At 42.3% G+C, this 16,670-nt stretch overlaps 1 protein-coding gene across 3 annotated transcripts in view; it reads left to right on the top strand.

The window, feature by feature from the left end:
* The window catches only part of VSNL1 (visinin like 1), a 159,514-nt gene extending 148,316 nt beyond the window's left edge, over positions 1-11,198 (top strand). Inside the window, exons 2-3 of one of the 3 annotated variants that reach the window (XM_074947571.1) lie at positions 8,568-8,783; positions 10,313-11,198. In XM_074947571.1, the coding sequence (XP_074803672.1) occupies positions 8,568-8,783; positions 10,313-10,510 (414 nt within the window). In that variant the 3' untranslated portion in view covers positions 10,511-11,198. The remainder of the gene's footprint in view (positions 1-8,567; positions 8,784-10,312) is intronic. The other 2 variants (XM_074947570.1, XM_074947569.1) reach the window with 2 other exon arrangements.
* Positions 11,199-16,670: the final 5,472 nt, after the last annotated feature.

Below are 16,670 nucleotides of genomic sequence, written 5' to 3'. Positions count from 1 at the left end.
CCATTTCTGGTGCTTCTCAGTACAGGGGAGCAGAGTCACTGCACAGAAGCATGACTGATGAAGACAAAACAGCATTTCTCATTCTGCTGCAGCCAGCCCAGAACACCTCTAATGACGGCCTGCAGTCAGTGTCTAAGGAATGTCTGGGAGCCCACGGCCTTGTACATTACACCCAGGCTCTTCGCAGGGAGTAGAATTGTGAGGCACATTAGCGGGGTTCTCTAGTTATGTGAGAGGCAAAACTTATTTTTTCCAATTCCCTTCATCTCTTTGTCTTTCTCCATAGTGTTTATAGTGACCACCAGTGAAAGTAACAGAGATCTGCAAAGGGGTTATCAGTCCCCTTTAGCAGTACGTGTTATCTCCTCGACAACAGCCAGGCTCCTCAACCTAAACATGCGCTTTGTGAGACAGCATGATTTTGTGAAGCTTCATATCCTAAAAAATCAGAAAAAGAGAGAGTCACATACATACACACTGTAAACAGCCTTGCAAACCCACGCAATATAGTAACCATAACAATGTACCTAACCCACTGTGTGTAAGAGGGGGAATAGTCCTGCTATTGTGGGGAACTTTCCTGGCTTCTGCACTACCCCGGTGACGTGGGCTAGCGAAAGGATCTGAGTCCCCCCTCCCACTTCCTTTACCCAGTGGCCTCCCTGCCCTTGAGGACTCCCCTGCCACTCTCCTATCTGGCAGAGTCCTCGTAACCCCAACAAGGCTGGGCCCAGGATTCCTGGGGGGCTCGACCCTCTAACCCTGCTGTGGTCACCTAGGACAGGGACTAGGGTGTCCCCACTCCGGGGTACTCTCTGCACTGGGCACTTCTCTGACCAACTGACCATTACATACAAGTTAAAGCAAATGCAAGTTATTTAATCAACAATTAATTTTAAAAAGAATAAGGAAAAATGGGAAAGGTTAAAGGAAACACATCACCCTGCTCTGTGGCAGGAAACTTTACAAACAGTGTCTCCGGATGTCAGGGCACTTCACAGTCTGTTCCTTATAAGTCCCAGGTCTCCTTCTCCGGCCTTGGCTGTACTGCAGGGATGCTGTGGGTTGGACACTTGCAATCGTGGTGGCCACACGCCTCCAGGCTTTGGGTGGTGGGACCATTCTTCCCAGCGTCAGCCCCCCGTCAGGTTAAAATCCCCCTCCCAGTCTGGCCTGCAAGGCCCCTTGGCTAGGGGTGTCTTTCTGCGCTGGGCCCTTTGCCCAGGGTCCCCCATGGCTGGCCCCGGTTGCTCACCACACCTGGCTCTGGGGCTGCAGCTCTGCTCCCAGCACAGGATCTGCTCTCCCTGGGCCATGTCTCTGGTCCCTCTGGCTCTGGCACAGCGCTGCTCCCCAGCTTTCTCCTTCGCTCGGACCCACTCTGTCTGACCCTAGCTTACATGGAGGACGGGACCACCCTGGCCTCCTGACTCCCTGATTAGCGTGCCCACCCTGTTATTCAGGCTAACCTGGAGCATTGGCCTCTCTCCATTGTACCTGGGGACTGTCAGTCTCAGGGTCCTGATTTCCCATCGACCTGTCCTCTTTTAGTACTGGGAGCTAGCCAACCAAAACACCCCCACTGAATGTTAGTAAGGGGGCAACAGTCCCCTTACATATGCAGTAAGCTAGCCTCCTGCTCCCACAGGATGAGGGTGGGATTTTCAAAGGCATTTAGTGTTCATCTAACTTTGCTCCCTGAGACTCCAGTGGAAACAGATTAGGTTCATTCTAATTCCCTTCTGGGATTGAACCATTACCAGGCTCTTGTTGGAACAAACCAATGTGGAACAGCATCACTGTTATACATTTAATATTAGAATGTTTATACTGATATGGTTTGCAGAACTTGGGTGGAACTGCCACAGGAGCTAGCTCTGAGTTTTCACTGCCCCTAGACTGCCCTTGTATTTAGCACAGTGTTGCCAAACTGTGAAATTTTATCATGAACCTCACAATAGTTGGTGTTTTTCTTAAAGCCCCGGATGCTGGAATCCTTTGAGAATCTCAGTTTTCTTTTTTTAAAAAAAACTTTCCAGCCCTTATGGTTTCAGAGAAAAGCCTGAAAACATGACCCAGAATGCATTCTAAAGCTCAGAAAGCAAAAGGCAAATAAAGAGTCCTTAAAACTAAACAAAACCTCGTCGTAAACAAACTCCTAGATGGAGCTACTATAAGATGGGTGCATAACTGCTTGGAAAGCTGTTTTCAGAGAGTAGATATCAATGGTTCACAGTCAAGCTGGAAGGGCATAATGAGTGGGGTCCCACAGGACTCAGTTCTGGGTCCAGTTCTCTTCAATATCTTCATCAAAGATTTAGATGATGCCTAGAGAGTAAACTTATAAAGTCTGCGGACAATACCAAGCTGTGAGGGGTTGCAAGTACTCTGGAGAATAGGATTAAAATTCAAAATGATCTGAACAAACTGGAGAAATGGTCTGAAGTAAATAAGATGAAATTCAATAAGGACAAATGCGAAGTACTCCATTTAGGAAGGAACAATCAATTGCACACATACAAAAATGGGAAATGACTGCCTACGAAGGAATACTGCGGAAAGGGATCTGGGAGTCATAGTGGATCACAAGCTAAATATGAGTCAACAGTGTAACACTGTTGCAAAAAAAGTGAACATCATTCTGGGGTGTATTAGCAGGAGTGTTGTAAGCAAGACATGAGAAGTAATTCTTCTGCTCTACTCCACATTGATTAGGCCTCACCTAGAGTATTGTATCCAATTCTGGGTGCCACATTTCAGGAAAAATATGGACAAATTGGAAAAAGTCCAGAGAAGAGCAACAAAAATTATTAAAGGTCTAGAAAACATGACCTATGAGGGAAGATTGAAAAATTGGGTTTGTTTAGTCTTGAAAAAAGAGAAGACTGAGACGAGATATGATAGTTTTCAAGTACATAAATGGTTGTTACAAGGAGGAGGGAGAAAAATTGTTCTCCTTAACCTCTGAGGATAGGAGTAGAAGCAATGGGCTTAAATTGCAGCAAGGGAGGTTTAGGCTGGACATTGGAAAAAATTCCTGTCAGGGTGGCTAAGCACTGGAATAAATTGCCTAGGGCAGTTGTGGAATCTTCATCACTGGAGATTTTTAAGAGCAGGTTAGACAAACACCTGTCTGGGATGGTCTAGATAATACTTAGTCCTGCCATGTGTGCAGGAGACTGGACTAGATCACTTCTCGAGGTTCCCTCCAGTCCTATGATTCTGTTTTAAGTCAATTTCATGATTTTTGAACACCGGAGGTTGGTAATGATGTGAACAGGAATGGTATTTTTGCTCTCCTGTAACTGGACTTATAAGAGGTTTCCTTTTAGTAAGCTATTACCAAAACAAAAGAGAGAGAGAAAGTTTTCTTACCATGGTTCAGTGTTACCTTTGGATATTCACACTTCAGGAATTCACTCATGCTGGGGTCACTGAGCCTTGGGCCATGGAGAAGTCTAAAAATGAACCAAGAATATTTCTTCAGCTTACAGCCTGAGGAAGGTGGCAACCCTGCTATCAAAGACATCTGCTTCCCCACCTTAGAAAGCATCAAACTCAATGCAGGCCTAATTCTATCCCTGTGCATGCATGGGATTGTGGCCCTAATTTTGGGCTGTCCTTTGGGGTCCAAGGCATCAAAGATCCCCGTTGCCAAATAATTAATGCCAGGCAGCCTAGCTTCATTATTGGAGATACAAGTTTGGTTGAGAAGTAACTGAGTAAATATCAGCTACTTAAACTTTTGTAAGGCATTTGATGGAGTCCTGCATGACATGCTAATTTTAAAAAAAAAATAATGCTACATAATATCAGTAACACACACATTAAATGGATTAAGAACTGACAGATCTCAGAAAGTGGTTGTCGATGGAGAATCACCATCAAATGGGGGTGTTCCTAGTGAGGTCCAGCACTATTCAACATTTTCATCCATGATCTGGATGTAACTATAAACTCACTGCTGATCAAATTTGCAGCTGTCACAAAGATGGGCAGAGTGATAAATAATTATGAGGACAGGGCCATCAGACAGAGTGATCTGGATTGCTTGGTAACCTGAGCCCATTTTAACAAGATGTGTTTTAATACAACCAAATGCAAGGGACTACGTCTAGGAACAAGGAATGCAGGCTACGCTTTCGGAATAAAGTACCATAGCCTGAAAGCAGTGACTCTGAAAAAGCTTTAAGGGTCACAGTGGACAAGTAACTGAACGTGAGCTCCCAGTGTGTGTTGCTGTGGCAAAAAGGGCTAATGCGATCCTTGGCTATAGAAACAGGAGTGTTGAGTAGGGCTGTGATTTCACCACGGTGCATGGCCTTGGTGAAATTGATAATGGATACTGCATACAGTTCTGGTGTCCACATTTTAAGAAGGATGCTGAAAAATAGGAGCGAATGCAGGAAAAAGAGCCACAAAGATGATTCGAGGGCTGGTGAAAATGCCTTATCGTGAGAGACTTAAAGGGCTCAACCTGTTTAGCTTATCCAAAAGATCGAGAGATGACTTGATTACAATGTATAAATACCTTTGTGGGGCGACAATAGCGAATACTAAATGTGCTTTTTAATTTAGCAGCGCAACTTGAGCAAGGTATAACAAGAATCAAGAGCTGGAAGCTGAAGCCAGACCAATTTAAATTAGGCACCTGTTTTTTGTTTTATTTTAAACAAACAATGAAGATAATTAACCATTGGAACAAGCTACCAAGGGAAGTGGTGGATCTTCCATTTCTTGATGTCTTCAAGAAAAGCTTGGATGCCTTTCTGGAATGTATGTGTTAGCCAAACATAAGTTATTGGGTGCAATACAGGGGTACCTGGGTGAAGTTTAAGGGCATGATCTATACAAGTCAGCCTACATCAGTGGTCCCCAAACTGTGGCACACCCCCCTCCCTGGGGGGATGCGGCAGGGCTCAGGCCACTCTGACAGGAGGCGGGGAGGGAGCGCCACCCAGTCCCGCTCTGCTCCAGCCCTGGCTTCCTGCTGCAGCTCCACTCTGCCCCCAGCTGTAGCTCCACTCCCCACCCCCAAGCTGTGGCTCTGCTCCTGGCCCCATCCCCACCCCCAGCTCCACTCCCAGACACAGACCTAGACCCAGCCTGAGCCGCGACTGTCGTCCCGCTCCCAGCCCCAGCGCCCAACCATGCCTCAGAGTGGGGGTGGGTGGACAGAGGTAATGGGGAGGGAGGAGTGCGAGGTAAAAAGTTTGGGAACCACAGGACCAGATGATGTAATGATCCCCTCTGGCCTTAAATCCTATGAAACTGTGAAATAATCCACGGAATGGCTTTTCCTGAGGCACATCAGGTTTTAGGTATGTGCATGGATTAATGCAAGGGAACCACTTAAACCTGGTGTATTTTGTGGGGATAGGAGAAGAATTTGGAATGGAAATAAACCCAGGAGCCAGAACAAAGATAGCTCAGCAGTCTAAACTGCACAGCAATGCAGAAGCTACCTAAAAGTCTCTGTCTAAACCTCACAAGATGTTAACAGGAAACTCTGGGCATGTTGACCATGAAGAGGCAGGAAGTGAGGGGTTTGGGGACTAGACACTAAGTGATGCATGTCTGGTATCACGAGAGGACACCCCCACCCAGGGCTGCTCTTCTAGAAGGCTCCTAAAGCCTACTGTTGCGATGGGCAGGTGGGTGCACCCCATAGTTGGGAATATGCAGAGGCCCCTTCAGACACAAGAAACAGATTTTCCAAGCTGTTCACTGTCCACATATTTTATAAAAATGTCTTGTGGCACTATTTCATTTTAATGGGAATCAAAACTATTCTAATATTGAACGGCTAAAGCTACTTCCTATAATTCACCAGTCTTCCAATCAACTTCCACATTTCTTAAGTCTCTATTCCAGAGGTCCCCAAACTGTGGGGCACATCCCCCTAGGGGAGCAGGGAGGATCATTTGGGGGGGGGGCACAGCTGGGGCCCAGGCCAGCCCCCCAGCTCTGCTCCTGGCCTCTGAATAGTTTGGGGACCACTGCACTATTGCATGGCAACACGTATCACTGGAACTTTGTTTGAATTCGCTTTGTACCTTTCTAACACTGCTGCTGTCATTATTGGTAGGAGTGTGTAATGCCAGGGACCATAAATATTTGACAAGCTGAAAAACAGGCTGATATACACTATCCTTTAGGCAAACACAAGGAAAGCAACGTTGTTTATCAGCTCGTTCAGCACTACAGAAAGTACATGTAGAGGTCAGAGTGAAACAAGGGCATGAAGACAGATAAAGTAGACAACCACGTTGCATTTTTTTATCCAGCTTTGGCCAAATACCTGCTTGAGGCATAGCTGCATACATAGCTTAAGATTTCAGGCCCAATGCTCCACGTGTACCTTGCATAGTCATGAGCTCCAGCCCAAGCGGCAATGTCAAAGCAATCTCTATACAGCTGTTTTTAGTGTGAGCCCCGCTAACGCAAGTCTGTGGACCCAGACTAGGAGGCTCACTCCCACTGCAGTGTAGACATACTCTATGAGTGCAGCTTTCAGAATGTGAATGGTTACAATATATTGTACTTCGTAAGGGTAGCTTAACCTATTACAGTCCAAAGATGTATGATGTACATATCTGGTTAGGGGCCTAGGGCCAAGATTAATATACTCTCAATTGATAAAAATGGGTATTCTCACATGCCAATGAGCATCTTGTTGTGTGTTCAGGTAGGGGTACAGCCTAATCCCAGTGCATGAAGTAGCAGGGGTGTGCTGGCAGCTGAGTGAAGGGCATAATCCTAGTTTTTGCTCCTCCCCTTCCTGCCACAAAAGTTACAGCTGCAGAGCTGCTTCACCCCCGCTACCAGAGCCTCAGGACTGCAAGCGGGAAATAGCTGATGGGATGTGCATAGTTATAGATCCTTTAGCTCCCAGGCCTACCCTACGCCCATCCACCTCTGTTCTACAGTGCACAGGCAGTGTGGGCCCCTGTGCACGCTTGTACCACACTGCATATAGGGCCCTAGCCAGCAGAAAGGTTGGCCTGCTTCTGAAAGGATTCCCTCGTATTCAACATTAGTCAAGATGAAACGAATGGTATCCCCCATCCCCATTGCAGCATTATATCATGGCAGTGCCCAAAGACCTCAATCAGATTCCATGGTGCTGGGGTTGTATGGACATATGTCCAGAGCCAGGAAGCACTTAAGTCCCTGTGCCCTCAGTAGGATTTCAACATGAACTTGAAAACATCCTTCATGAATAAGGACGTTTTCTTGCATTGAGCCCATAAGAGAGAGAATCTCTTGAGTAGGACATTATAGGTACTAGAAAGTCTCAGCCCGACATGCATGCACCACTAATTGAAAATCTTTTGACTAAACAAGAATGTGCTGCCTTTTTACCTAATAGAAACTGATAAGTAAACATGAGTAGCATAATGTAATATTTAGTTGGATCTCCGTTTATTTCCCATTTACTTGTATTATGCAAATCAACGTAAGTAAACACATGTTCCTGATTTTGTACTGTATGTGTGAATTTGTTATAATAAATAAAAAACAGCAGTAAACATGCACGTGTACTTGACTGCAGAAAAACAACTGATTTCTCTTAAGCAGCAAAAATACTGAATTTAAAAATAAAGACAGTGCTGTTCATCTGAACTTGTGGCATTTGTTGCAATAATTCCTCTACTTCAAACAGATCTCACTGCAAATGCAGTTGTAAATTTAACTACTTCTGATGATCCATACCCCATTTAAGGGCACCCACTGTAAAAGGCAGTTATGATCAGAAAAATGGCTCTAAAAGGTCACCCTCGCTAACATTTTATTCAAGTCACAGATGTTTACTTACCTTTCTCACAAAGATAAGGTTTTCATTGCTATTCACACTACAGAGCTAAACCACCACGAGAACTGGAATTGTTCAAGCTAGAATAGAATCCACCAGCAATAGAATTGTTAACTAATGGCTGAAGCCTGCATTTGATGGCAAAATCCCTGTTGACTTAATTTGGAATCAGATTACGCTACATTTTTCAAATGCAGAATATTCCTGAGAAAGATACTTGAGCCAGAAAAAAAAAGTCAGCTTGATTTTCAGATGACAGGCTGAATTTGAAGGCTGGAAGATAGAACCCCTCTCTCTACATGTCAACTCAGCAAATTTCCTCTGGAAGTCGCTGCTATAAACAAACATGGAACGCTAGCTCCCTCAGTGCTATTGTTTTTATTTGTAATCACTTCTCAGTGCACAGCTGCACTTTAAGAATGATCTGCTTTAATGTTAGCTTTAAAGATAGTGTAGTGGGTGGGTACAAAATAACTAATATTTCCTTGTTGGAAGCCTTTTTTCCCCTCTTCTCTTTTTATGAAAAGTGCTCAAAATGCTTTACTGTACAATGTATCATGATGCACTTTTTTAAGGAGTCACTTTCTGAGTATTAGGCACTGATAGATATACTTATTGCTGATAAATTGAGAATATGCAATAAAATGTTCAGATCACTAAGTCTTCATAAAAGCTTCACTTTAATATTTCTGTATGCAGACAGATTGTTTCCTTGAACACCCAATGACTGCATTTATATTTCATTTTGCAGTTTTTTCCATATGGAGATGCTTCAAAGTTTGCCCAACATGCCTTCAGAACCTTTGATAAGAACGGCGATGGAACCATTGACTTCAGAGAGTTCATTTGTGCATTGTCCATCACCTCAAGGGGTAGTTTTGAACAGAAACTAAACTGGGCCTTTAATATGTATGACTTAGATGGAGATGGTAAAATTACAAGAGTGGAGATGTTGGAAATTATAGAGGTAAGAAATATTACACAGGATTACAAACATAATTTTTGTACATTTTGAACATTTTCCATAAGGCAGGTGTATCGCCCATTCCAATACACACAAATTTCCTGATACAAACACACAAGCAGGCATAGGTGGAGTGCCGAGCTCATAAGAATTTGTGCATAAAACATGCAGCATATGCAGAAAGAACTTGTATTTCTATAGAAGCTGTGCTGATAATGCTGAAATCTAACTAAGTAATAGCGGTTTGTGGAAAGCATAGTTTCACCAAGGAGTTTGCACCTCACAACACATTAAGATAGTTAGAACTTATCTGTCCAACATTAGAGTGCCAATTCTATGAGTAACTAGGATCTTCCATTATAAAAATGTGCAGTAGAAATAACTTCTAAAAATGTTGCCAAATTAGTGATTACTGAGGTGTAGAATATAGACTTTGATATTTTTAGTACATACAGTAGCTTAGTTGGATTCTCCAAACAGTAATATTTCCAGTTGTACAAAACAGTCCATTATCTAAAATAGGATATTCCAGTGTCCTCTGAACATTGGAAATTTGTTATCCAGACTTATGGTTGGTCCCCATTTTAATAGAATAATGATGTAATGCAGAGCCATCATTTAGTATTGTTTCTCAACGTGATTAGCAAATTGAAAGACTTAAAAAAAATGTTTCCATGATTTCTGAGGGCTATTCAGTGTGTGCACACATGCATGGACTTATATCTTAATAGAGGTACATCTGATAATTTTCTGATGTGTGTGAAAAACAGTACAGCTGACTGCTTCTAGGACCTCAGATAGGAATTCTCAAACTCACATATAGTTCTAATACAAGCTTAAATCTTTACCTGATGGAAACATCTTTTCATTCTTGGTCAAGTGTTCCACAGATAATCATGTTTACTTCTTACCAGACCAAGATGATCTTGTAAAAAAAACCCAAACAATTTTTTTTCCAAACCGTTGACGAATATGACCGTAGAAAACTGATCAGTCAAATTTTGTATAAAACGTTTCAAAGAGCTGAAGGTTGTTAAAAACCTCAGACTCCAGAAGTGCACACACATCTGATCCAGAGCACAGGGGGATTTGAGCTGTAGTGCTGTTCTAGTTTGTTTTAAGACTACAGGACCACACTTCTACTGGATCATCATAAATAAAACTATGCATCTACTTGTAATTGGAAACTCACTTAGAACAGTACAATTATGATTTTCTTTAAACAAAGGTTTCAAGTGTTTGAAGAATCAAATTCGTTCTAAAGTGACAAATGCAATAAGTATTTTAAAGAAGCCTGTATTTATATTAATGAATTTCATTAAAATATTTAAGAGGCTGTTATTCCTTGTCAGAAGCAAATGGGTTTGGGATTTTTAAAGCTAAATTGAAGGCATAATCACCATCTCAAGTTAGAAAATCAACTCTGCATATAATCATGACACCCAGAACCATGTACGGACTACACTTAATTATACTGATTCCAAGTCTTGATTTTTTAACATTATTATTTTCCTTTTTTCTTCTTTCCAAAGGCCATTTACAAGATGGTGGGTACTGTGATAATGATGAAAATGAATGAGGATGGTCTCACGCCGGAGCAACGAGTAGACAAGATTTTCAGCAAGATGGATAAGAACAAAGATGACCAGATCACACTGGATGAATTCAAAGAAGCTGCAAAGAGTGATCCTTCCATTGTATTACTCCTGCAGTGTGACATTCAAAAATGAGCTAATGTAAAATGCATTATGGACTGCACAGAAGTTTAGATGTTCCATTCAGTTTGCAGCTATTTCCACACACACACAAATTGCTTGGACTACCTATAAATGGACTTGCTTCTTGTGTTTGAAACACTCGTGTGCATGAGAATGTCATTTGCTAAAGAATTTTAAAAGTATATATTATAAAAATAAACTGCCACAATGTGATGTGTGCAATGTCATTTCATAACAACCCTATTCCTCTGAAGCCTGTGCAGCAGTACTGTGCTGCAGTGAAATACTATTGATTGTTCGTTTTACTGACGCTAGCTATGTGTCTCCTAGCCTGAGTAATGTTAGTGACACTGACTTCCCATGGTAATGTAACTGTTGATTATAAACCATGTCACCATTCTGCTGTAAAGTAGTACTGGACAGACAGAGGCAAAAGTTCCTCAGTTCATGAGTCTGATCCACACATGTGCTTGTATTGTCAGTGAATATAAATGTAATTCATTTGCATGCCTTTTAGGTTTGCCTTAATTCTTACCTCATTTGCATCCTTTCAATCTGGAAAGAGCTATGTCAGAGGAATGCAGTATAAACAAAGTTAAGTAAATCCTGCTAAAATGTTCCCTTAATTAAAAAGTCTATCTACACATTTAAAATATTGTTTTACTGGAAGTTTTAAAAAGTTTTATTGGAAGTTTATTGATTTCTGCCTGAAATTTTCAAAAGCTTCTAAAGGAGGTTGCAATATATGTCCAAAATAAATTTATAACATTTGACTTTTTCCCCCCCTAATTCTTATTTCACATCTTTACCATGTTGCTACTGCGAGAAAAAATATAATTCAGTCACTACAAGAATCTGCTACTACAATACTGGGAAAAATACATATTTCATGAGAAAACAGTGTACATGAAACTGGAAGTAGAACTTAATTCTTGTCCAGACTGCCTTATTTGATGAATGGTAATCAAATGCCGTGGTGCTCACATGTATCTGTAGGGACAGATTCTCAACTCTGTGTGTCAGAGAGAAAACAGCCAGTAAAAATACAGAGGAGCTCACCCTCCAAATTCTTCCTTATCCAGTGGTATTCCAGTATCTGGTCTCCCTAATATGGCACTGACAGCAAATCCTACTTCTGCAGAAGTAGTCACTACTACAGTATATTTCACAGACGACAAAGCAGCTAGGGAATAGGACAGTGGCACTGCTCAGAGCATTGTCAGAAGAGCTGTGGTATGACTGTGTAAACTTGCAGCTCCTCTCTCCTTGTACCTCCTTCAGAAAAGTCACTGAATATTAGAGCTCATGTCCCACCCACAAAAGGACCTTGATTCCAAGCATGTAATACCTCTATATTAAATGCCTTGGATCTATCACCATTGCTGTTATTCTATATAGGCCTATTAAATAGGGGGAGGGATAGCTCAGTGGTTTGAGCACTGGCCTGCTAAACCCAGGGTTGTGAGTTCAATCCTTGAGGGGGCCATTTAGGGATCTGGGGCAAAAATTGGGGATTGGTCCTGCTTCAAGCAGGGGGTTGGACTAGATGACTTCCTGAGGTCCCTTCCAACCCTAACCTTCTATGATTCTAAATCAAGTCTGATATTCAAAAGGTTCAGGTCAAGATTCTTTCTAGGGAGCTTAAAAATAAGTTCCTTAGAAGTCTTGATTATGGAGGAGAAAACTGACAGGACAGACACCTGAGTGAGGTTCTCACTCAAAATTAACTCTTCAGAGGGCAGCAACAATAGAGTAACTAGAGAGGAGTTTAAGATTCAATGGTTACAAGCACTGTAAGGTAAACATTTTCAAGGCCAACCAGCCACTAATTCAAAACTCTAAAACTGCAAGAAAAAGGGTTGCTTTACTTCCTGACAATTTTTAAAGTATTGCATCATTTCACCCAGAACTGCAGATAACATTTCACTTGTCCAGCTCGTTAAGGCCCCCTTAAGTGTATTAGCCTTTGACTTCCTTTAAAATGCTTTTACAGGATTACAGAAATGGCAGAAAAATACAATGCATGCACTGTGGCCATGTTTGCCAGTTGGGGGAAGACAGCAAATCTCTAGCATCTTAAAATTACTTTTGTTACCTTTTGAAGAAGCCATGCAGATCTGCCAATCTGCAAATCATGCCTCAAAAAACAAGACAAAGCATCCCTGCATTTCTAGACTGAAAAAGCAAGCTGGGCTCTAAGTTTCAAGTCAGAGTAAACATCTCCAGACAAGTCAATAAAGAAGCATCCAGGCAGGAAGCACTGTTTTGACATGTCCATATGTTGCAGATTCTTCACTATAAAACCTTCCCTTGAAGCACACTAATAATTTAATCCTTTCTTGATCAGAATCAGTTCAGTTGGTCCACCCTCATCATGACTACAAGCATGTTGTCATTTAATTTGCCTGCTCACATTAAGCAGCCAAATGCAGAAATTTCAACTACAACTTTGCATCAGAATTTCACTAGGATACTGCAATTAGTATCCTCACTAAATTTATTAAGTGGTATATAATTCATGTTAGTTAAAAATAATCAAGTGCTTATTAAACATGAAGCTAGTAATTATATATTGAGTACTTCCTGGAATTAATGCTCATATCCATCACTCATTTATTTACTGTGACTTGCAGTGGGTCTTCTACATTTCACTTAGGGCATCACATTAAAGTAAATGAAAAAGCTCCAACAGATTTCAGTGGCAATTAGCTCAAGATATTAAAGCAGTGTTGTACAAAATGGCCACTGGCTTAAATACAAACATCACAAAGGTAATTATGGCAGCATTACGGTTGTCTTTTGGTAGTCCAACAGCCGTATCACGGGCATAAGTAAATCCTTATCTAAAAAGTACCAAGAATAGGAGAACTTGAGAACCAAGAAGTCTCACTGAAGAGCATTACAAGAACAAGGTGATTCAGCAATTGCATGAACTGATTTATTCAAGGGAAATCAACTTCAAAAGAGAACAGATGCCTATGAAATCCTGTCAGTCCCACATTTTTATACTTTACAGGAACTGATATATTCAGAAGAAATACATCATGTGATTTCAATAGAAAGCCCGAAGAAATGTTTGCTGTTGCTTTGAATAGTTTAAGAAAAGTCTACCTATTTCTGCAATTTGCTAGAAAAGTTGGGATCAAGTATAAAAGCCAGAAGGATATTTAGTGAGAGCTGCAGTATTTTCACTCTCTAGCCCTCTTCCTCCCAGCAGTTATCTAAAAAGGCAGTAATGAAGGCTGCATATATTTAAGATGAAGCAGACTTTTCCTTTTGCCTATACACACTTTCTATGCACTTCATTCTCCTGAAGAAAGTCACTGGGAACAAATGCCATGTCATTCTTTTGGTTCACATTTTGCCAGCAAAGGCCTTAGAGGACTTCTTCCTGGTGGCAGCAGAAGTAAGTAAATCTTAATAAATTTACCATGTAGTTTAAGAGCATGTAGTGAGACCAGGGTTCCACACCAATCTAAAACTAAGCTACTGGTTAGCTCATGCAAGAGAGCAAAGAACCAGGTGTATTATAGAGGAAAAACCATAGTCCTTGGCATCAGGCATGCAGTTTGTGTGCTCCCAATGCACATGAACCTAGACACGTGAACACTGAGCATCGACATCTTAAGCTGGGGTGGGCAAACTTTTTGGCCTGAGGGCCACATCAGCTTTGCGAAACTGTATGGAGGGCCGGGTAGGGAAGGCTGTGCCTCCCCAAACAGCCTGGCCCCTACCCCCTATCTGGCCCCTCCCACTTCCTGCCCTCTGACTGCCCCCCTCAGAACCCCCAACCCATCCAACCCCCCTGTTCCTTTGTCCCCTGAACACATCCCCCCAGGACCCCCTGCCCCCAACCGCCCCCCTGGGACCCCACCCCCATCCAACCCCCCCCCATGTCTCTTGACTGCCCCCACACCCCCTGACAGGCCCCCTAGGGACCACACCTCCTCTCCAGCCTCCCCGCTCCCTGTCCCCTACCTGCCCCTGGAACCCCCTGCCCCTTATCCAACTCCCTCTCCTGCCCCCTTACCATGCTGCTCGGAGCAGCATGAGCTCGCAACCACGCCGCTCGAACGGAGCCAGCCACGCCGCCCGGCAGAAGCAGAGTGCTGGCAGCGCGGCATGCTGAGGCTGCGGGGGAGGGGCCGGGGACTAGCCTCCCCAGCTGGGAGCTCGGGGGCCGGGCAGGACAGTCCCACGGGCTGTAGTTTGCCCACCTCTATCTTAAGCCATTGACATCTCGCCCTCCTGCAACTGAAGAAAACTTGGACCGTTGAGGTCAGTTAAAATCATAAAATTGAAAAGGAAGCTTTTCTAGACAAATTTAAAATTTGGCATCAAAAAGTTAAAAAACCCAGCTTTTAATTAAAACAGCTGGTTATTTGAAAGAACTGAGTTATACCTGAGCCACAGCAACTTCAAAAGGATGCAGGCAGAATGGCTGAATTTTAAACTGAGTTGCAGAAAAGCTCCTAACAGCTTTACATTTTCAAGGGGCCAGAGAGTTTACTTGGAATAATTTGAAAAATCCAATTAATAAACAAAGAAAAATAGACTTTCCCCTATTTTTCATGATCAGAAGCTATTAAAACATTTTTATTTTTAAAGCAGCACCTCCCACTACATTGTACAATAGCAAAAACAAAGCAGTTAGGTTATTGTATAACATACCTGCATGTGTTAATACTATACTACTTACTGTTCCTAGGTATAGTACAAAATCAGAAGCAGAACTGTATAATAGCAAACAGAAGTAAACTACTGTGACATTTACTATATATGCTATTGCACACGGATCTTAACCCCCAATATGCATTTCAGTAAACATGTTGTAACTGTATTTAGTTTTACATATTTTTGCACATGCTACCTAGCAATTGCCATTTAAAAATATCTGATGTTTCATGTCTCTTAAGCTAGGGTTTTATACTGGTGGTCATCACCATACTATCAGAGTGCCGTTTCTTCCAGTGTTGTCTATTCCCTGGTATTGGCAGCTCTGTGTGGGGTATGCTTGTTTCCTTTATTTTTGTTTTATTATAGATCGAAATTGTTAGATATGCATGCCTGCATGATATCTGCACAAGACATTACATACATGCTTTGTTTAAATAAGATCAGGGATCTAACTTCCTAAAAGGCAATATTTGCTAGTTGTATTATGCTTATGTCCTAAGAGCCTCAAATGGCTTATAAAGAGAACCACTTGGGAAGCGTGAGAGGGTAGTTTTCCAGTCAAAGATAATTTTGCCAACAAATTCTGCACTTTTTAGTCATGAGAACATATATTGAAAATTAAGAATCTTGTTATACACATAGCAACTCCAGTTCCATTGGAAAATTGAACATGTATGTTTAAAGTGATGTTGACAAATACAGTAAAAGTGTTCAAACAAACTTGGCAGTTAAGTTAGGAAGAGCTTGGTTTCCTCCCATTTGGGGAACAACTTGCCTGGTTTAGGAAACTGAGACCTTACAGGAATTAAACTAACATGGTTTCTCCCATTCTGTAGCACCAAGAACGTAAGTAAAAAAAAACAAAGCAGCAGAGAACTCTCCAAGATTAGAAGGATGACAGCTATCTGTAGTCAGACACTATGCGTGGAGAAACAAGGGGTCACATGCCCCTGCCCCCTCCTCCGATTTGCTACTTGGCTTGTACTGAGCACGCTTACACAGACTATGCATGCTCAGTAACACTGCTGAAGCTGGCAGCCGTCCCTCTGCCTCCCTTCTCCCCCCACCTCCCACCCACTATCAGCAAGCACAGGTTGTCCTGCCTATAGTGCTAGATTTTTTGGTATGGGTATTTCTAATATAACACCATGCAAATTTTACTTTTTGATTGAATGTATTAACTAATAATTCCTCTAACATTACATAATGTTGGGTGAGAAAACAGCTTTAAAAAGAACTGTGCAAAAGTTTCAGAAAAAACGGTTACTCGCCTTCTCGTAACTGTTGTTCATGTCTATTCCAATCAGGTGTGTACACACGCGCGTGCACAACACGTGGAAGATGTTTTTCCCTAGCAGTATCCGTCAGGTCAGTCCAGGTGCCCCCTGGAGTGGTGCCATCATGGTGCTCAACATAGGGCCCTACGGACCTGCCACCCCCTCAGTTCCTTCTTGCCGACTACTCCAACAGAGGGGTAGGAGGGTGGGCATTGGAA

This window comes from Natator depressus, chromosome 3 (genome assembly GCF_965152275.1).
Source record: "Natator depressus isolate rNatDep1 chromosome 3, rNatDep2.hap1, whole genome shotgun sequence".
In the NCBI taxonomy this organism is placed as follows: domain Eukaryota; kingdom Metazoa; phylum Chordata; order Testudines; family Cheloniidae; genus Natator; species Natator depressus.
This window is presented reverse-complemented; position numbering and strand designations above follow the sequence as displayed.